Raw genomic sequence first — 20,047 nt, 5'->3', positions numbered from 1 at the left:
GAAACGGCAAAAAAGTTGGCGTCGAGGATAGAGGTTTTTGTTTTGGTTGCTCTTAGACATGGGTAAAATACCTCCTTTGCATCAGTGTGTATCTCGTCGCTGAGATGAGACTCCGAGTCACGACATGCTCGGTAGGTCTTCACGCTAGCATCGCAGAAGCATGAGGATTTGAGCGTCTTTTCTTTTTCTGCTTTTTCTGGCCCTCCATTTAGCTTGCGAGGACACTACAGGTTGCGCTAAGCAACAATGTCACGACAGCATCGTCTGGGGACACTCGAGTGCCTGAGACTTCCGAGGCTTTGGCTCATACTGACCCAAGCTTATGAACAAAATCAGGCTATTAATCAGTCTACTCGCCTAATGAGCCGAGACTGGAGGCTTTGTACAACACCAAGAATGCGAGTCTGAACCGAGTTCCATATGTTGATGTAGATATTTCCTGGCTGGCTTTGCTTTTGATCTGACGAAGGTATGCCGCCAGGACAGTTAGCATAACATAGCTAAGAACAATGACTGTTAATGAACAAAAAAACAACAATTGCCATCGTCGTGACCATGACTTGCAATGACGCTTGAGTTCGCATAGAGGGATTGAAAGATTACATCTCGTTGGTCAAGCCAGGACGTTTGTGTTATTCTGAATAGCAACTGGGAAACACTACTCAAGCCGAAGTATATCCCAGTACTCTCAATCAATTGTCGCTGTGGAAAAAGCAATCCTCCTTCCTTTAATATACAACCAGGAAGAAGCACTCCTAAGCCCATCAACCCATCATCATCCGTCCACCCATTCTTGCTACTCACCCCGTTTGAATACCAAGGTATCAAACGAGAAAAACGTCACCCAAAATAGTCTTCGCCAATTAGCCCAGCACATGCTGAATGGTTTCGCGCCTTTCTCTCTCCTTTCGCATTTTGTGTGGTAATACTATTCCCTATCTTCCCCGTCCCCTGGTCCTTTTCGCCATTGAAGGAGAAGAAGACATACTTTTACCGAGGGGCCTGGTTCTCGACGAAGTCGAGCGCCTGCTCGGTACTGACAACGTTGATGTTGGAGTTCTTGTTGCGGAAGAGGACACCGTAGCACTTGTCGGCGACGTGGACGATCTCGGGACGGAAGGTGGTGATGATAAACTGGGTGCCGGCCTCCTTGGAGATGGACTCGAGCAGGCTGGCGACGGCGGTACGGTACTGGGCGTCCAGGTTGGCGTCCACCTCGTCGAAGATGACCATAGGAGAGGATTCGGCCTGTTGTAGAGCGAAGATGAGGCACAGGGCGCAAAGACCTATTATTCCTTGTTAGACCACTGTTGTTCATACGAACATAGGAGCATACGGAAGAAAACTTACTCTTTTGTCCACCGGACAGCTGCTGAATACGCTGTTGCTCGTCTTGGGTCTTGGAGTTGAAGGAGACACTGATACCGACACCCGTGTAGTTCTCGATGGATCCACGCTGCTCCTCGTCCGAGTCCTCGGGGTCCATGCGGCGGTCGGCGCGGCGCTGGATGACGAGGCGGCCGTGGCCGGCGGGGACGAGCTTCTCGAAGATGGTGGCGAACTCCTTGGAGACCTGCTTGAAGGTGCGCTCTATGGCCTCGTCCTTGCGCTGGTCCAAGTGGGCCACGAGCTCCTCGATCGACTCCTGCGACTGGTCTAGCTCCTTGCGCCGCTTGAGCAGTCGGTCCTGCTCCGTCGTGAAGCTGTTGTACTGGTCCAGCGCCTTCTTGTTGATGTGCTGGTACTTCTTGAGCGCCTCCTTGACCTTCATGAGGCGGGCTTGGGCCTACGTAGTTGAAAAAGCAACCGAGTTAGCTGTCATGTAACTTCCTTTGAATCGATGGACCTCAAGTCTCCATGTAGGGAAAACGTACCTTCTCCTGTGTCATGTTCTCGTATTTGTCAAACGCCTCTTCGGGAAGCACACCGAGATCTCGGATAGTCTTCGAAGCGTCAGCAGCCCTTGCCTGGAGTAGCGCCTTCTTTTGAATGCTCTTCTCCATCTTCCTTTGCTGCTTCGCAATCTCTCTCGCGAGTGCTTGCTGTTCGGTCTCCTTGGTGGCCTTCTGCTCCTCGAGGTTCTCGATCCTCGCCGCGGCGGCATCTATCTGCTCTTCGGTAGCTTGAATCTTGCGCTCAATCGCAGTAGCGGCTGTCTGTGCCTTCTTAAGCTCGCGCCTGGCCTCCTTGAGATCGCCGCTTCCGCGAGAAGAGCCACCCTCGAAAGCCTGGGCTGTAAGCTGATCCAGCTTGAGACGCAGGTTCGAACGCAGCTCGACCTCGAGGATCTGCTTGCGCCCTTCCATTTCACGACGAGCGCTACTGGTGTCGTTCCACTGCTTCTGCAGGTCTCGCACTGTAGAACTCAGGTCTTCGAGCTGCCGCTCTTCGGTAGCTGACAGCGCTTTCTTGAAGTCTGATGCCAACTCTGCCTCGTGGGCACTCAAGATCTCGCCGAACTCTTTCATGTTCCTGTCGACAGCATCGCGACGTTTCATGGCGGCCTCGAGACGGTCCTGCTCCCGAATGATCTGGTTGTTCTTGGCATTGAGCTCTGCCAGCATGGAAGAGTAGCCGTTATCCATCTTGCTAAGTTCCAGATCCAGCTTCTTCTGCTCGCCCGTAGCACGAGTAATCTCTTGATCTTTCTTCTCGATGTTTTTCCTAATATCAGAGGACCGGTTGACAAGCTCCTCATACTCGTCCCTTAGTTTACTGACGGCACGGACCGCTTCAAGACGAGACTTGCTTGGATCGATATAACCACCAGTCATTGATCCCTTCTTCGCCGCGATATCACCCTCGGGAGTGATGCAGTCAACGTTGTTGGTTCGGGCATATTGGCCAGCAACAGTCAGATTGGGACAAAGGACCGACTGGCCAAACACTTGTTGGAACGCTTTCTCGAACTGGGGGTCGAACTCGATCTTGCTGATTAGGGGGACGGCATCCGAAGCTCTGGGGAGATTGGCCGGCCTAGGGTGCAGCTTGTTCAAGGGCATGAAGGTGACTCTGCCACCACGTGTTTTCTCAAGCTGGTTGACAAAATATGTTGCTGTCTGTTCGTTGTCCACCACATAGTGGAATAGACTGGCGCCCGCAATCTGTTCTACAGCCACCCGATAAGCTTCGCTCACTGTCATGAGCTCTGCCAATGTGCCATAAGCACCCTCAATGTTCTGTTCTTGCCGCATTCGCCGGATGTTTGCGAGACCGCGGGATGTCGCACCGTCCATTGTATGGGAGAGCTCTTTCTCGGCACGACCCATCTCGGCGCGGCAGTTTTCTCGGATGGTTTCCAGCTTGTCGTCTTCTCGACGAAGCAGCTTTCGCTCCTCGTCAAGCTTGTCGTAGACATCCTTGGCATTGGCGACTTCATCAGCTAGGGCCGTTCGCTTGGCGCCGAACCCTTCGTTTCTGGCTCTAAGCTCTGCGACTTCTGTCTCCAGCTGTTTGATGGATTTCTCCAGGTCCTTCACCTCTTCGTCTGCGTCCAGGAGATTGGCCTTTTGTTGACTTAGGGTGATATTTAGCTCATCTATCTCCTTCTTCAACCAGGCGTCTCGCTCAGCTTTCGTCTTAAATTGGCTGCTACGCGACTGCTTGGTGAATAGGCGCTGTCGGCTCGCCTCGGCCTGGTCCAGTTGCTGTTTGATCTCCGCCTCCTTCCGCTTCCGCTTCTCGTATTCCGGGGTAATTTTCGCCAGTTCCGCTTCTTTGGAAGCGATGGCCGCCCTCACCTCTTCCATCTCAGCATCATGTTGATCTCGCGCTTGCTGTTGTGCCGATGCGCTATCCGACAGACTCTTAACAGCCAGTTCGGCCTTGGCCTTTGCCCTGGAGGCCTCTTTTCGGTCTTCGTCCAGCTGTCGCTTGTCCAACCGAAGCAGCTCCAATTGCTGCTGGAGCTTGTGGATTTCCGAGTCCAGCTGGGAAATGACCTTTTCGCCAGTGGTGTACACATCGCGTTGCTCGTCGGTTTGGTCGATGCCGTTTTGGCGGTCGTCATCCAGCTTTTCCAATGTATCGTTGACCAGCATCTGCTCCTGGTGGTAGTAGGCGTATTCCAGACATCTTCGTTCGCGGTCCTTGTTCTGGTAATCGCGCAACTCGTCCTTCTCCTCTTCCAGCTCGTCGAGTTTGTCCTTTACCGACTGTAGCAAGGCGTCAATCTGTTCTCTCTTGTGATTCGTGTCGGCCATGATCTTCAGAGATTCAGTGCGGCGCTCCTCGTAGACCTTTGTACCGGCCACCTCCTTCATCAACGCCAGTCGCTCCGACTCCTTCATATTGGTCAGGGTGGTGACACGGCCCTGCGGCACGATATAGTAGGGGTTGGACTTTGAGAAACCGGCCGACTCGAGCATGTTGATGACCTCCTTCTTGGTGACAGCCTTCTTATCGATTGACCACTCGTCTTTCTTCAGACTGATTGTGCGCCGCAGAGTGACCTCCTTGCCGTTGGTGGGGAATCGCTCGTCGCTGTTGTCAAAGATGACCTCGACATAGGCGGACATGACGGCAGAGCCCGAACCTTCGTGCAGAAGAGCTTGTCGCTCCTCGCGACCCAGATTGGAGTAGGCATCGCTCAGAACGAAGCGAATGGCGGCGAAGAAGTTGCTCTTGCCGGAGCCGTTGCGTCCGACGACGACATTGGTGCCGGGCGAAAAGGGCTCGATGACGGTCTGGTCCTTGTAACTGCTTGTGTATCAGTATGCAATGCATGCGCTGTGAACGGAGCACCAGTCTGGGTCTGGGCCTGGTGGAGGGGCGGCGCGCACCTCTTGAAGCCTTGGATAATGATCTGCTTAATATACATGGTCGCGTCGGATGCTGCCAATCGGGCAGCGCGATACTAGTCGCAAGTGTGATGGAGAGTGTGTCGCGCAAAATCGCATGTAGTGTAGACGTACTCAGTGCTGGCGGGTGTTCGACATGGTATGTGGTGGTGCAGATAGTTTAAAGAGTGCGTGCGGTGTGCTGCTACTACTACTCTCGTGGTAGGCAAGGCAATCAATCAATCAATCGCCAAGACGAAAAAGCGGCAGCGACGAGACGCGTCGAAATCGCGAATCAATAACGGGCCTTTTCGGTTTGGCTTGGCTGGCGTGGGGTTTGGAGCCTTGGAAGATCCCGTCCGTCAGCTGTAGCTTCCCTGCTACTTTGCGTTTGAGTGGTAAATTTACCAGCCACACTGGGGCTAGCAGCACTTACAGGAGGCAGTTTGCGCCCAAAGACCAAATTCAGCAGCTCAGGTACAGCCGGGCAGACAGCTAGGCAGGTCTCAGGTCCTATCTACTGGGACCTATCTTGCATGCCAGGTGATTTTTGGGCCGAGCTGTTGGCGGGGCGCGCAATTGAGTTACGTTAGGTGAGCCGTGAGAGTACTCGGTACAGGCGGGCGGCGGCAACTTGCTTCAATCGCAATTGCGTGCTTTCGCAGCTGCTTCGGCCTCTGACCGGCGACAGGGGCCCCGCTATACTCTTGACATTTCTAAGCCACCTACCTACTACTAGACAGCCGGCGGCGTTGGCTTGGTTCTGTATATTTCTCTTTTCTGCTTGCAACTATTCGTTTTTAATTGACCCCTGGAGTCACAGTACATACTCCGTACGATCTACTGCGACCATGTTCCGACAAAGTGTTCGTCGGTTCGCCACCACCACGGCGCGGCGGGCGGTTACCCCGGCGGCAGCGCACCCGCCTGCCCCGAGGAGCATCGCCATCTCCAAAGCGCAAGGGATATCGAGGGGCCTGACAGAGGGTATGTGTGATCCCCAATTTCAATGTGCCAAAAACCCCTCAAAATTGAACACCCCAAGCTGACCCAAGTTCCTTTTCCTCCGTCATATAGCCATCGGCAACACGCCTCTGATCCGCCTGAACAAGCTCTCCGACCAGACCCGGTGCGAAGTCCTGGGCAAAGCCGAGTTCATGAACCCCGGCGGCTCCATCAAGGACCGCGCCGCCCTGTACGTCGTCCTCGACGCCGAGGAGCGGGGCCTGCTGAAGGCGGGCGGGACCGTGGTCGAGGGCACGGCGGGCAACACGGGCATCGGCCTGGCGCACGTCTGCCGGTCCAAGGGCTACAAGCTGGTCATCTACATGCCGAACACGCAGTCGCAGGGCAAGATCGACCTGCTGCGGCTGCTGGGCGCCGAGGTCTACCCCGTCCCCGCCGTCGCGTTCGAGAACCCCGAGAACTACAACCACCAGGCCCGCCGCCACGCGGAGCGCCTGACCGAGGAGCAGGGCAAGGGCGCCGCCGTCTGGACCAACCAGTTCGACAACACGGCGAACCGCCGCGCCCACGTCGAGACCACGGGCCCCGAGATTTGGGAGCAGACGGGCGGTAAAGTCGACGCCTTCACTTGCGCGACCGGCACCGCCGGCACGCTGGCGGGTACCACGGCCTACTTGAAGCAGATCTCTGGCGGGCGCGTTAAGTCGTTCCTCGCAGACCCTCCCGGATCCGTGCTTCACTCGTACATGGAGTCGGGCGGTCAGCTCAAGGACCGCTCTGGATCCAGTATCACCGAAGGCATCGGCCAGGGCCGCATCACGGACAACCTGGCCCCTGAAATGGACTCCGGTTCGATCGACGGCAGTCTCAACATCAGCGACGAGAAGAGCATTGAGATGGTCTACCGGTGCCTCGACGAGGAGGGTTTGTACCTCGGTGCCAGCAGCGCCTTGAATGTGGTAGCGGCCAAGGAGGTCGCTGAGAAGATGGGTCCCGGCCACACGGTCGTGACGGTCCTTTGCGACGGCGCATACCGATACGCTGACCGTCTCTTCTCGAGGAAATGGCTGGAGAGCAAGAACTTGCTGGGCGCGATACCGAAGCACCTGGAGAAGTACATTGTTCTGCCGTAGATCATGTAAGAGGGAAAAGAAAAGAAAAGAAAAGAAAAGAAAAGAAAGAGGAGATGGCGGAGGTAATTTAGCTTGTGGCATTTGTACATAGCGAGCTGTTATCACACCATTGGTTCAATAGAAACTGCATACAGACAATTGGTACATTGTGGTATTACATATGCCTCGGATGCTTGTACAGTGTGGTTGTGGTTCATGCCAAGTTTTAATCTATACATATATACGTCAGACATTGAGGGTATTTATGCCGCGAAGAACTGCCCATATACGCTCTCGCCTCGGCCTGCCTTGCCCTCAGCTTGAGCAGACTTCCGTGCGCTCTGCACCTCGGCAGACAGTGTGTCACGTCGGGACTGTAACTGGCGCAGGAGCTCGGGGTTCTTGACCACCTGTACGGCGGACTCCAAACCATGGAGTAGTGGGGTCGCCATGGTCACGAACTTGTTGGGGGTTGTGAGGTATGCCATGTCGTTGCGGCCCTGGTAGGCTTCCGGCTTGTGCAGCTCCCTCAGCTGCTTGCCCTCGGGCCATAGCCGGACGACATCTCTGGCGTATTTGTGCACCTTCTCCAGGACGCTCTCAGATTCCACGCCGGCCTTTACCACCAATGCGGAGGCCAGATGCAAAGGCGCAATAAGAACCTGGGGGTCGTGCTCTAGTGAAACGGTCAAAGGGGTGGCATCGCTGCCAGGCGCCCGTGACGACTTGGGCTTGTGTGCCTCGGTCTGCAGGAGCTCGATGATCATCTCGGTCCAACGCAGGGCCTGCTCCGTCTCGCTCTTGCGCCAGCCGCTCTCGACCGCCTTCAGCTGCACGTACAGCAGCATCTCGTTGAGCCGCTCGCTGTTGTCGAGCCGGTAGCCGGTCCACTTGGCGCGGCGCGCGGCCTCGATCATCTCGTAGATGTGGCCCTTGGACCCTATCACCCGGGTCATCTTGGTCCAGAAGTTGGCGTCGAGCTTCTGGTGTGTGTTGTGGATGCCCTCGAGCAGCGGGCGCAGGTTGACGAAGTCGTCGTCCGTCTCGAACGAGGTGACGGCCTGCATGACGGACTTTTGCGTGTTCGGCAGCCCGCCGCCCAGCGGGTTCAGGTACCGGAACTTGAGGATCTCGCCATCGATGTCGATGATGACTGGGTCCGCGGCGAGTTTCTTCTCATAGCGTTTTGACATCAACTGTTTGCGTTGTGTCAAGGAGAGATATGAGGGGAGGATGATCTTGGTGCGGATGGTGGAGAGGAGTTCGTCGAGTTCGGTTGACGATGTGGGCGTGAAATGCGCCACTTGCTGTGCTGCAAGGAAACCCCAATTAGCACCAAAAAAAATTATACTTTAACATAGAATCATGCGGGAGAGTTGCATACCATTTCTCGACGGTGTTGAGCTGAAGCTTCGAATCTGATTTGTCGCTATCCGCCTTGTAGCCGCCTCGAGCGCACAATTGCTGGCGTTGACGGCGCCGATTATCGGTCTCCTCGACATATTGAAGTTGGGCAACAGATCCAAGCCTTGAAACTGTTGTCGTGAAATATTGGCCGGGGTAAATTCGTCGTCGTCGTCGTCGTCGCCGGCTAGGAATTGCAGCTCACTTCGACATCCCACTCTCCAATTGGACTATAAAATTTCCCCGTGTACAAGCTCGCGGCCCTGGGGAAGCTTGACCCGCGATCCGCACCCGGAACAACCTTTCGCCCCCAGTTTTCGGGCCAATCAGACAGCGGCCCTGCCACTCTTTGGGCCCCTGCAACTGCAGAATTTCGAGATCGAGGTTCGCATAGAGCCTCGGGCCTTGGGACAAGGAAATCGTCGACGAGCTCCTCACCACCACACCGGACACCATGATGCTGCAACCAGTGAGGCGGCCCCTCGGGCCCCTCAAATCCCTCCTCCGAAGGAATCGGCAGGTGCAGCAGTTCGTCGCTCGCACAATGGCCACCGAGACGACCCCAACAGAGACGGCGGCAGCATCCTCGATACCACCACCACCGATCTCGACTCTGGCGGCGAAAAAGCCCACCACCAAATTCCGTACGCTTCTCCTCGCTCCCAACGCTCACAGTACCAAATCCAGTTGGGAAGAAAGGTGACACTAACCATCAATACAGACGTCATCCCCTCCAAAAACCCCAGCAAGCCAATCCGCACCGCCTTCGCCGTCTACGCCCCCCTCCCTCCGCCCGCGCCGCGCACCCGAACCCCCTGATCTCGTACCACGCCCAGCAGATCCGGCGCCTGGACCGGACGGGCGCGCGCACGGCCCTCTTCTCCAAGAAGAACCCGGACGCCGCCAAGCCCGGCGACGTGCTGCAGGTGACGACGAGCCGCGGCGAGCCGTTCGCGGGCGTGTGCCTGTCGATCAAGCGCGCGGGCGTCGACACGGCGATTTTACTCAGAAACCACCTCACCAAGGTAGGCGTCGAGATGTGGTACAAGATCTACAGCCCCAACGTGCTCGGCATCGAGATCATCTGGCGCCGCCCCAAGCGCGCCCGCCGCGCCCGCCTCTACTTCATGCGCAAGCCCCGCCACGACATGGGCAACGTCGAGCACCTCGTCGAGGCCTGGCGCCGCTCCCGCAACGTCTTCAGCTCCAACAAGGGCCGCGGCACGCAGGGCAAGGGCAAGGCCAAGGGCGCCAAGGGCAGCAAATAAGGGGCGCCCTCTGCTGGTCTGTGTTGTGACGTTTGGCGCGCCAAGTGGGCGAATGACGGGGAGGTGGCTCTACGATGACAATGCCTACAGTGTCCAATGGCCCTTAGTCCCAATGTAAGAGGACATACCGTCGGCCAATCGCTTTAGGAGACTCGGGCCTGGCCGTCTGAAGATGATGATGAAAGCCGATGTGACACCCCTGGAGTTGTAACATAGAGCAATATTGTAAAGAAACCACATGAAATGATGTATATTACAACCCGATGAGAAGCAGCACCGTGACTGATTGACGTTTTCGCATTGCATACATAAGTATCAAACCTCGCTGGGTAGTCTATAATCTATACTGGATACCCCTTTTTACTAACCTCCCTAACGCCTGTGAATGCAACATAGGGGTATCATGGCTAATGCATTGCTTCAAATCTGTCGCCGTTCCTTCCCATGCTACCGCGAGAAGAGATGGGCGAGCCAGTACCCCCAGTACGAATGATCGGCTTTGATTATGGCGTTGGTCATCGCTATCCTACGAGCCGCCATTGGTTTCCAGGATAACACGCCACTATTATTATACCACAACTCGCTGTTGTTCCTCCAGCTGGTTGGCTGGCACCTCGTTATCGTCCTGCCCGTCTTCTTCGCTGTCCCACTAAGCATGCAAATCAGGAAGCCAGAATATCAAGTCCTGGTCGGCCGTCGCAAAGAAGTTGTGCCGCGGGCTCCAAGCCACCACGGCGGCGCGTTGTTTGTGGTTATCGAACTTGTATACCGGATCCAAGGTCTTGTTCTCTGCGTTTACCTGTCCCATCGTATCCCAGACCAAGACGTTCTCACCTGATCCGCTAATGACGTAGCGACCGTCGCTGGTGAAACAGCAATCGCCACTGCTCTCGACCGCTGCGCCCGATGATCCTCCATTCATAACACGATCCTCGCCCGCTGCAAGTCGGCTGATGCCACTCTCCGGCTTGCGCAGGTAGGCGCGCATGGAGCCGTTGAAGGAATCGAGCAGGAAATGGCCAGCGCCCTTGGTGCCCAGGAGAATGGACCTTCCGTCATTGGAGAACTCCAGCTTGGTCCAGCCATTCATGACATGGTCTGGGTCAGCAAAGACACAGCTCTCGACGACGTCGAATGTCGAGAAGGGCGCCTTGTCGAAGTTTCGGCGGTCGTATAGCAGGATCTGGCCACTGCTCGGGGAGGCAACGGCAAAGACGTCACCGCTGGGGTCATACGCTGCGAGGTACGGCGTGTTCAGGTACAGAGCGCCTGTTGCGTTGCGAGTGCCCGCCTCCCATAACCGTATCGTATTGTCCTTGCTGCAGGAAATGAACTCGTCGTTGCCCGGATGCATGGCTAAGCATGTGACGGCGCCCTCGTGTCCCTCGAAATAGCGTACAAAGGCATTGTCGTGTGTCGTGAGGTATCGTATGGCATCATTCACCCTGGTGCTTGCGTAGACTATGCTAGAGCTAGCATGTGTGAATTTTGCCAGTTTGACACCATACTTCTTACTGAGAAGCTGCTTGTCGTGTCGTCCCTCACGTACTTTGTAGATCTGGATCGTCTCGTCGCTCTCCGAGGTCATGAGCAGCTCGCCGGGGTCGTCGTAATCGAGACTGAGAATGTGTGGTTTCGGTCGGTCATCCTTCAAGCCTTCCCGCCCGAATAGTTTTGTAGGCGCGAACTTGCCCATGACTTCCGGGATAGGTGACGTGCTTGGCATGTTATTTCCAAGTGTACGTGTTATGTTGAGGGACGAAGAGGGAGTGCCATTCGCGCGTGACGCGCCGTCGTCGAGGTCCATTGGCGTAGACGACATTGTTCGACTGCCGCTTTTCGAATGCGCGTTGACGACGATGGTTATACTGTATAATGCGATTACATCGGCTTCTGAGTCGGTTCTCTGAGTCGAATGGAAGACCGATAGCTGGGTTTTTCGCAAATGCTGGAATCAAATAATTAAGAGGCAGACGACGAGGCTTCATTCCAGCCCTGGGAACTTTCAATTCACCAATGTGGGGGAGGGGGCGGGTAGGTACAAGCTCCAACAGACCTCTGTAACTTCCCCTGTCCAAACTTCACCGCTCACCGAGAGCAGAATAGAGGCCGTGAGTGCAGGTGCAAGAGAACATGAATGCTGGAGCGGCTTCGTGATTTAACCCATCTGCTATAGAATTACCTGATGCATACTGGCATTAAAATAGGTAGCTTGAATTATAGCATGGCAACAGTCACTGACTTAAATGCAAGCGAAGTATCGAATCTTGTGCTTGATTGAAGCTCGAAGGAGCTGTAAGCAATTCCCCGCGATTTCCATTTCCCATATGGCGGCTGAACTGTTGCTCGACCCCACTAAACGTCACAAAAATTCCCCAATAGCCTTGTGCATCTCTCTCTATCAAACCACCAATTGATCTGGCGGCACTACCAGATCGACAAGCAAGCACCAAAGCCCGCTGAAATAGCGAAACGAACAACGTCGACCTTGCGCCCAGCGACACCAACGACCAAAAGTTCCATTCCCGACCCTCGTCTTCGCATATAGTTGACGCTACACCACCATTCAATCAGGGGAAGCGATACATAAATTCTCCTCAGTGGCATCGTCCCAGCTCCGTACCTGTCAGATCACCATTCCTCAAAATGCCACACTACGCCAAATCCGAAGAATGGCTACGGGAATCGCAGCTTCTCCTTGAAGCGCGCCCGACAACCGTAAGCTCCCCCAGGCCTTTCGCGAGCATCTGCCATCTATCCCTCTTCCCTTCTCCCTTTCCTGACCCAGTACAGACGCGCATCACGACCAAATACGCCATCAAAGTCCCCAAAGTGCGCAAACCCAAAACCACCGACGCCGACGCCGACAACGACACCCCCGTCCCCACAGCCAAGCCCGCGCGCGGCTCCCTGACCTTCAAGACCTACGACCCCATCAGCGGCGTCACGCTCAAGTACCGCACCAGCAAGGCCGCCGAGGTGTCGCGGCTGATCATGTGCCTGGGCAAGCTGAGCCGGCCCATGGCCGGCCTGCCCGAGCTCAAGGACGAAATCATGACCGACGCGCCCGCCGGCGAGGGAGAGGGCGGCACACCTGCGGCCGAAAAGAGCGAGGCGGCGGCGACTACTAGCGCCGCTCCTCCCGCGGCGCAACAGCAGACACCAGCGGGTGGTGGCGGTGGAAAGGGAAAGAAGAAGAAGGGCAAGAAATAGAAGTATCGCATATACACACGAATAATGAAACTATGCCGTTGCAACGTTTGTCTTCCCCAGCATGATGCTTCTTATGTTTAGAAATGCATAAAGCTTGACTGTGTTTTCACGCATGTCACATAATAAAGCAAGGCGATGGACGAGAGTTTTTTATAATCTTTTTGATTTCTTCACTTGTGTACTACTTATACACCAACCATTAACCAGACGTAACCTCATTTTCCCCATTGCTGTACATCGCCAAGCACCCCAAAGGGGGGTGAGGCCACAATATCATTCCCCTGCCCCTGAACGCCGTGTATCATGAGACGTTGGTTGTATCTATAACCAACATCGGCCCCGCCAACATCAAACGAGAAGAAAATGCAAAGAATAGGAGATGAGAAACTATATGTTCTGGATCCGCCCCCTGCGACCAAGAAGAGTTCGCAGTCGACGGACTTTGCTCGCCAGACTTCCCAATGCTTTTCGCATGCAGTGCCAGTGGAGGAAAGAAGCATTTAGAAGGGAAATCACGCCCGAAAAGACCATGAGCAAATATACACAAGTGTGTAGGTCTATCCGCAAGAATGAGGGGGTATCGTCAAAAAGGAGAAGGAGGAAGCAACAACATGCCATCGAGGGCGACTTGTTTAGAAGTCCTCATCGAAGGCGAAGTCACCACCGTTCTCGTTTTGGGGCTCGGGCGAGTCATCGTTCTTCTTGACGGTGCTGGCCATGACACCGGCCTTCTGGTAGTCACCGACACGCTTCTCGAAGAAGTTGGTCTTGCCACCCAGGGAGATGTTCTCCATGAAGTCGAAAGGGTTGCTGGACTTGTAGACCTTCTCGTTGCCGAGAGCGACCAGGAGACGATCAGCGACGAACTCGATGTACTGCTTCATCAGGTTGGCGTTCATGCCGAGCAGGGCGCAAGGCAGGGCCTCGGTCAAGAACTCCTTCTCGATGGCAACAGCATCGGTGATGATCTCCTGGACGATGACCTTGCTGGGGCGGTTGTTCAAGTGAGAGAAGAGCAGGCAAGCGAAGTCAGTGTGGAGACCCTCGTCACGAGAGATAAGCTCGTTGGAGAAGGTCAGGCCGGGCATCAGACCACGCTTCTTCAACCAGAAGATGGAGGCGAAAGCACCGCTGAAGAAGATGCCCTCGACAGCAGCGAAGGCGATGAGACGCTGGGCGAAAGTGGACTTCTTGTCAGAGATCCATCGCAGGGCCCAGTCAGCCTTCTTGCGAATGCAGGGAATGGTCTCAATGGCGTTCAGGAGGTACTCGCGCTGGGCAGTCTCCTTGATGTAGGTGTCAATGAGCAGAGAGTAGGTCTCGGAGTGGATGTTCTCCATCATGATCTGGAAACCGTAGAAGCAGCGAGCCTCGGGGATCTGGACCTCGCCGCTGAAGCGCTCGACCAGGTTCTCGTTGACAATGCCGTCAGAGGCGGCGAAGAAAGCCAGGATGTGAGAGACGAAGTAGCGCTCATCATCGGTAAGCTTGTTGGTCCAGTCGTGCATATCCTTGGACAGATCGATCTCCTCGGCGGTCCAGAAAGAAGCCTCGTGCTTCTTGTACATTTGCCAGATCTAGTTCAGGAATTAGCTTTTGAGTCGCGTCTGAGGGGAACCACTTTACGCGTGAAAGACGCGTCACTTACCTCGTGGTACTTGATGGGGAAGAGCACAAAGCGCGAGGGGTTCTCGCGCAGGATGGGCTCATCAGCCTCCTCAGGCTTGATTGTGGGTGCAACGCCAACCTTGCCGACCTCCTTGGTGGTCTCTGTGACAGTGGGCTTTGACTCGACGACCTCGGCGTCAACGGGAGCGTTTTCCTTGCCGGCGGACAGGTCCAGCTTCTTCACGGGCGACTCCATCTTGAATGCCTCAATCGAGTCGGCAACCTATTAGGAGGGAAGGCGTTAGTCGCGTATTCCTTTGTAAGAGCAGCGCGCGGTGGCGCCAAGACGTCATGGACATACCTTCTTCGAGGGTGTGATCGCGGAGGCCATTGTGAGTGTGGGAATGTGGCAGGTGAAGAATGGAATGGAGGAATGAGAGTGGTGAGAGAGAGAGAGAATGGAGTTGAAGAGTTTGGATCTGTATTTACCGCGTCGAGGGGTTTGCGTGTAAAGTGGTTTGGAGAGTGTGTTGAAGTGATGCTGTATGAATTTGGCTTTCCTTGGAGCGCGACCCGACTTTTAATAGCTGGTCTGGAGATCGCGTCCAAAGAATATGTGGGGCGCTGCGAAGACGCGTTTGCAGCTTTGTCTTAGACTCCGGGAAGGGCTCTCCTCCTCTGCAGGGCTTTTGGCAGGGCTTCTTGGGCTTCTGCACTCTCACCCCGCCAGCCACTGCCATTTTTCTCGCGTTGCCAGGGGTTGCCCACCACCGCTCCCCACACCTCTAGCACTTTAGTGACCTGATCCTGTCAGAGAAACGCGCCTGAAGCACAACCATTCCATCACCCATTTCGCTTCCCCCGGTAGCAAACGCTGCAAAGCCCTCTGCGCCGTGCTCGGCCCCTCCTGGGGATCCTCTGCACAGGTGGGATGTCTCTATAGTACGTAAAACAGGGCAGGGATCACCGCAGCTCGACGCGCTTTTGTCGAGATGCAAGACGCGTCTTTCATGCCCTTTTTTCCCATTAAGCTCGGATCTGATAACAACCCACCGGCCAGAGCTATCACCGTACCATTGGTTTCGGGGCCTAGTCCTCTCAACGGAACTACGGAGTTACATGATGACTTGCCTGCTTATGGGACGCTGATGTGTGCATTATTAATTGTAGTCGGCATGACGATCAGCAAATGGTTGAAGGCTACCACGAGTTCCGCGGACCGCACCGGGCAGCACATCGGGGCTATACGTGGGGGATCATCGAGCCATCTGGATAGAATGTTGACCTTATGTTGAAAGTAGCGCCTACCCTACTGGTAGTGCAACATTGGCACATTTACAGACTTGGTTTCTTGAGTCACCACTTTGACATCCACGCGTACTGTAACACAAGCTTGGTCTCAGCTGGCCTAGCTGGGGTCTTAGCAATGATTATCAGCTCAATTCGAGATGTTCATGGAATCCTTGGGTCATCAAATCAGCAGATTCTCCACAGCCAACTGCAATTCGGTTTACTATGCCATGCCATACTATATCGGAATGGTCCTATGACACAGTATCACCATAGCTTGCCAAGCTAATAAGAAATGTTTCCTTATGGAACCATGTTGGATGGTATTATATACGCGCTCCGTGAGCATCTACACCTGCCTCCCCAGAATAGTTACAGGTAGGTAGTTTGTGATTGCATCAACCAGCTCATAGCTGTGACTGGTCACCTCTATCCACGTCTATGAGTAGTACCAATGTCTCACCCATCTTGATCGCTCTTCTTCCTTACATAGAGCCCGCTCTAAAGCCCGCTCTGGTGCATATTACGAACCCGAGAAACCGGGACGCGAGTAGACAGACTCCGCTTCTTGTGGAAATTCTTGGACAGCATGGGTTTTTGAGACTAGACATCGTAACGATAGTGGCTGGATCTTTAGAAATCCGTAACGCGTCCATTAAAGCTATAATCCCCCGCCGCGCCCCAGCGCAACGGCTCGTTCTTGGGCCCGCCGACCTCGCCCGTCTTGGGGTTCGTCTCGCCCTCGAACTCGGGCGGCGCGCCCTTCCGGAGCGGCACGTTGGGCTGCACCGTCCCCTCCTCTTCGATTGTAGGTGTCGCAGCCGCGGTCTTGACTGTGATGGTAGGCTCGGGCGTCGGCGTCGAGGACGGGTTGAACCCCTGTTGTGTGTTGGCGGTGCGCTGCAGGCGCTCGAACTCGGCCTGCTCCTCGGCGGGCAGCCGCGGGGGCGCAGGGGACGAGGCGAAGCTCGAGGCGGCGCGTCGGGTTGTGGAAGTGAAGGTGGAGGAAGAGGGCCGGAGGTTGGAGAGTGGCCGGGCGGTGCGGAGGAAGCGGTACGCCATTTTATAGACAGTTATTTCTTCAGTGAGGGGTTGGGGATGTGTGTTTGCGTATAGTTTATCGCGACTGGGGAGTGGGTGTGTCTCTTTTCGAACGACTGAAGTTGACGCTTTATCTAGCTGCTGCGGTGGCAATGGCCACAAAAAGAGGCTCATTCTAGCCCAGAGCTTCGGGACATTTTAGTGGGGTCGCGCCTCGGTGTTGAATCGGCAAGGTCCGGATACACTCGGCCGGGAGACTTTGGAGGAGCTCCCACTATCATACTACTGCTCGTAATTTCTCGGTGATGACTTCACCGATTTGAAATAGGCTGTTCTTACCGCAAGCCACCTTAGACTAGCATTTCACTTCTGCAGTCTTCAAATCAATATAAAATAAAGTGAGGCCACGCACAGGCTCAGAAAACCATAGGTGCCCTACCAGAAGTTGCTTTTCTTTGGAACTCTGCGTTGACCCCAGATGACTTGCGGCGACATCGCTAAAATTCGTGTTCAAGTTATATGGTTTGAGCTCGTAGTCCTCACAGTCACTATCGACCTTGTTACTTCACTTAATCAGGGGCAAATATACCGTCTTATATAAAACATTAAATTTGTCTTTCCATCAGTCTTTGGCCCATGTAACTTGTACAACATCTATAGCCTTGGTATCGCTCTTATTGATGCATTGCCAATTCGCCAGCCTGTCGTAGAAAACAAAATCGCTCTGCCTCTAAAGAGGATTCCAATAACAACCATTTCGTATCTCATGATATATAAAAGGGACAAACGCAACTTCGTTCATTTTGGTATTCGCCACGCATCCACAATCGTCCTGGATTACTACCCAGCACCCGGTGCCCCCAAAAGGTCTAAGGCAACTTGGTCCACTATCCCCGTCGGCTTGCCTTTCTGGCGGGACGGTCATCCGGCCTACCCATCTCGGGGTCGGCCACACGCTCCCTCCTGCTGCCCCAGCCGAAGAAGCTTCCGCCACCGCCCCGACGATCATCACGCACTCGAGCCTCGCTGGGCCGCGTGGGTTTGGCTGGTGCAACACCCGAGGACTGGCGGCGATGGTCGCGCTCGTCAGTCATGCGCTCGTTGCGACGAGGCTGCGACGACGAAGTGTGGTCCCTCCTGTCTCCATCGCGCTGCGCGCGGTCGAAGGTATCGGGGTCGCTGGGGTCGACATCGGGCACCGGGAGCCCGCGCTTCTTCAGGTTCTTCTTGCCCTTCTCGCGCAGGTGGTTCTCGAGCGCGATGGCGTTGTTCGTGTTAGCGCGCACCATGGCATCGAAAATGTCACCCGCGAAGGGCACCAGGCCGACGATGAAGTCCACAATGACCCAGAAGTACATCGTCATCAAGACGTTGGCCGGGAGGCCGCCTTCGACCTGCTTGGCAGATCGCACAACCATCATCGCCAACATCGCGTCAACTACATCGCCAAATCTGCGAGGCGCAAACGCCATTAGCTAATGAAGCCATATAGGAGAGATCCTCAAGTGTAGGAAACACTTACATCGGTACCAAGCCGATGACGCTGCCCCAACCAAACTTGATACCACATAATTCGAACAAACTGGAATCAAGTCGGTAGGCACGTCTCTTGACCTTCGTCAAGACCATGGCATCATGGTCACTGAGGCCAGGCGGCAGCGCCTTGCGGACCTTCTTGAATTTCTCTTTCTTGCCAACAATTCGGGTCGCGGGCACGCTCTCGAAGTACGGATCCTATAAATGTCCTTCAGTTAGCCAAGGCCACACTCCAGGTGTTCGTGAGGCACAAACGAGTGCGATGCGATAGAGCCAAGAGGCGGGTGGGTCGAAGGATCAGGAAATACTAACCTCACGGCCGAACTTGTTCTCGATAGTCTCGCCGAGGATCTTCTTCAAGACTGGCTTCAGGATGATGCCTGCCATTTGAAGCGATTATTCCTGTCTAATAAGAACAAAAAAATTGTTGATTTGATTTAATTGACGTTTCGAGAATTTTTCGTTTACGACTTTGGTTGTTGAAAAGAACGAGCGACCTTGGGCGGCCTCTTTACTGCGAGGTGCGAAACAGTTCCGCGACGACTGGTTTGCAGGGGTGCAGATTAAGAAGTGGTCGATGGCGACGGTTCAAACACCCAAGCGAACTGTGAGCTGTCTTTTGGTTCCCCTTAAAAACCTTGGCACATTAAGCAGCAATTGGTGTCATTGAGATCGATCCTACATATGATGGCTGGCTGGCAACGGCTCTGTCCCAATATCAGGTTTTCTCGTCGTGCCACCGGGCTCCGCCAGCTCAACATTCCTGGTTCATCTCTTCACGGGCGCATCGAGCCAGTGATGTCACCAGCATCTGCCTGTCATCTGCCGGGGAGGCCCATGCAGACTGGAGCTTTCTAGGCGAAATGCGGGCTAGTGTCGCAATGATGATCGGCGTGCAAGAGCTCTCAAGCTTTAAGGTGGACTACCGTAGAACGAACATCGGCGTTGGCATGTGTGTAATTCGTCTCGACCTGATAAAACTTCCGAAAGGTTACACAAATCGAGAGCTTCACTGATGGTATTCGAGCATACGCTCACCGTATGTTGTTGGTTTCAGCCCAGGTGACGTGGCCAACGAACGCCCATCGAACTGTTGATGTAAGCCCGTCTCGAGCGAGTTGATATACCATATATAACATATGCACTACAGCTCGAGCCATGCTACCGTGATGCCATTGCAGTTCGCGAAAAAAAATTAGCCATTTCGTCATATTGAGACCATCTTCACAAGTCCTTTAGATAGTGTTGAATCCATACATATAGAGCTTGGCAGTGATCCTAAATTCCACCTAGCAGTCCTACTACAGCACATTCTCTTCTGTTACCAAGCAACCCGCCGGCAATCTGAGCTATACAATTGCTAGCGATTGCATTACCAGCCAGCTAGTCCTCTGCTAAATCAGCCATCGAACTTCATTTCTTCTATGGGTGCCAGCCAGCCACGTAAGATGAGGCAAGGTTCTGTCAGAATGTAGGCTACCAGCTGTGAAGTTGTAAGCCACACATATCTTCCCGCCACAGCATCAGCCATGCTCAAGGGTTCTCAACATGCGGAGCCTCGCTTGTCTTCCCACCGTCTCCAACTCTACAATATAAGATACAATAAGCAAATTCTCTTTCAACAAACATCGTAGGTCGATTAGTCTAGTGGTTATGACGTATCCTTCACATATAATCTGATTATATACGGATAAGGTCCTGGGTTCGACCCCCAGATCGACCAGCTCTTGGTACGATAAGATGCGTTCCTACGATTTCTTTTGACATTTTTTTTCCTTTTCTGCATCAACAGGTAACCTAATAATATTACTTTTATTTTTGTTTTCATTTT

At 54.3% G+C, this 20,047-nt stretch overlaps 9 protein-coding genes across 9 annotated transcripts; 3 read left to right on the top strand and 6 right to left on the bottom strand.

Moving 5' to 3' along the window:
• Positions 1 to 990: 990 nt before the first annotated feature.
• Positions 991 to 4,819, bottom strand: PG986_014888 (RecF/RecN/SMC; the record flags this gene model as incomplete). The annotated part of the gene is made up of 4 exons (XM_066851110.1): positions 991 to 1,286; positions 1,351 to 1,786; positions 1,875 to 4,698; positions 4,782 to 4,819. The coding sequence occupies 4 exons, from the start codon at positions 4,817 to 4,819 to the stop codon at positions 991 to 993; spliced, it is 3,594 nt and encodes a 1,197-aa protein (XP_066693348.1).
• Positions 4,820 to 5,629: 810 nt separating this feature from the next.
• On the top strand, positions 5,630 to 6,877 carry PG986_014887 (uncharacterized protein; the record flags this gene model as incomplete). Its single annotated transcript, XM_066851109.1, has 2 exons — positions 5,630 to 5,765; positions 5,856 to 6,877. 2 exons carry the CDS (start codon positions 5,630 to 5,632, stop codon positions 6,875 to 6,877), a joined length of 1,158 nt encoding a protein of 385 aa, XP_066693347.1.
• A 242-nt stretch (positions 6,878 to 7,119) lies between these two features.
• On the bottom strand, positions 7,120 to 8,358 carry PG986_014886 (uncharacterized protein; the record flags this gene model as incomplete). The annotated part of the gene is made up of 2 exons (XM_066851108.1): positions 7,120 to 8,168; positions 8,241 to 8,358. The coding sequence occupies 2 exons, from the start codon at positions 8,356 to 8,358 to the stop codon at positions 7,120 to 7,122; spliced, it is 1,167 nt and encodes a 388-aa protein (XP_066693346.1).
• A 356-nt stretch (positions 8,359 to 8,714) lies between these two features.
• PG986_014885 (mitochondrial 54S ribosomal protein bL19m) lies at positions 8,715 to 9,528 on the top strand (the record flags this gene model as incomplete). The annotated part of the gene is made up of 2 exons (XM_066851107.1): positions 8,715 to 8,904; positions 9,011 to 9,528. 2 exons carry the CDS (start codon positions 8,715 to 8,717, stop codon positions 9,526 to 9,528), a joined length of 708 nt encoding a protein of 235 aa, XP_066693345.1.
• Positions 9,529 to 10,177: 649 nt separating this feature from the next.
• On the bottom strand, positions 10,178 to 11,350 carry PG986_014884 (uncharacterized protein; the record flags this gene model as incomplete). The annotated part of the gene is made up of 1 exon (XM_066851106.1): positions 10,178 to 11,350. One exon carries the CDS (start codon positions 11,348 to 11,350, stop codon positions 10,178 to 10,180), a length of 1,173 nt encoding a protein of 390 aa, XP_066693344.1.
• An 824-nt stretch (positions 11,351 to 12,174) lies between these two features.
• PG986_014883 (uncharacterized protein) lies at positions 12,175 to 12,741 on the top strand (the record flags this gene model as incomplete). Its single annotated transcript, XM_066851105.1, has 1 exon — positions 12,175 to 12,741. The coding sequence occupies one exon, from the start codon at positions 12,175 to 12,177 to the stop codon at positions 12,739 to 12,741; it is 567 nt and encodes a 188-aa protein (XP_066693343.1).
• A 632-nt stretch (positions 12,742 to 13,373) lies between these two features.
• Positions 13,374 to 14,740, bottom strand: PG986_014882 (Small subunit of ribonucleotide reductase; the record flags this gene model as incomplete). Its single annotated transcript, XM_066851104.1, has 3 exons — positions 13,374 to 14,318; positions 14,390 to 14,632; positions 14,711 to 14,740. The coding sequence occupies 3 exons, from the start codon at positions 14,738 to 14,740 to the stop codon at positions 13,374 to 13,376; spliced, it is 1,218 nt and encodes a 405-aa protein (XP_066693342.1).
• Positions 14,741 to 16,272: 1,532 nt separating this feature from the next.
• Positions 16,273 to 16,701, bottom strand: PG986_014881 (FMP21; the record flags this gene model as incomplete). Its single annotated transcript, XM_066851103.1, has 1 exon — positions 16,273 to 16,701. The coding sequence occupies one exon, from the start codon at positions 16,699 to 16,701 to the stop codon at positions 16,273 to 16,275; it is 429 nt and encodes a 142-aa protein (XP_066693341.1).
• An 866-nt stretch (positions 16,702 to 17,567) lies between these two features.
• On the bottom strand, positions 17,568 to 18,603 carry PG986_014880 (uncharacterized protein; the record flags this gene model as incomplete). The annotated part of the gene is made up of 3 exons (XM_066851102.1): positions 17,568 to 18,132; positions 18,203 to 18,414; positions 18,529 to 18,603. 3 exons carry the CDS (start codon positions 18,601 to 18,603, stop codon positions 17,568 to 17,570), a joined length of 852 nt encoding a protein of 283 aa, XP_066693340.1.
• Between the last annotated feature and the right edge of the window lie 1,444 nt (positions 18,604 to 20,047).

Source organism: Apiospora aurea, assembly GCF_038362705.1.
Source record: "Apiospora aurea strain CBS 24483 chromosome Unknown utg000010l_segment0_segment0, whole genome shotgun sequence".
NCBI lineage: Eukaryota > Fungi > Ascomycota > Sordariomycetes > Amphisphaeriales > Apiosporaceae > Apiospora > Apiospora aurea.
Note: the sequence above shows the minus strand (reverse complement) of the source record. Positions and strands in the feature narration are given on the sequence as shown.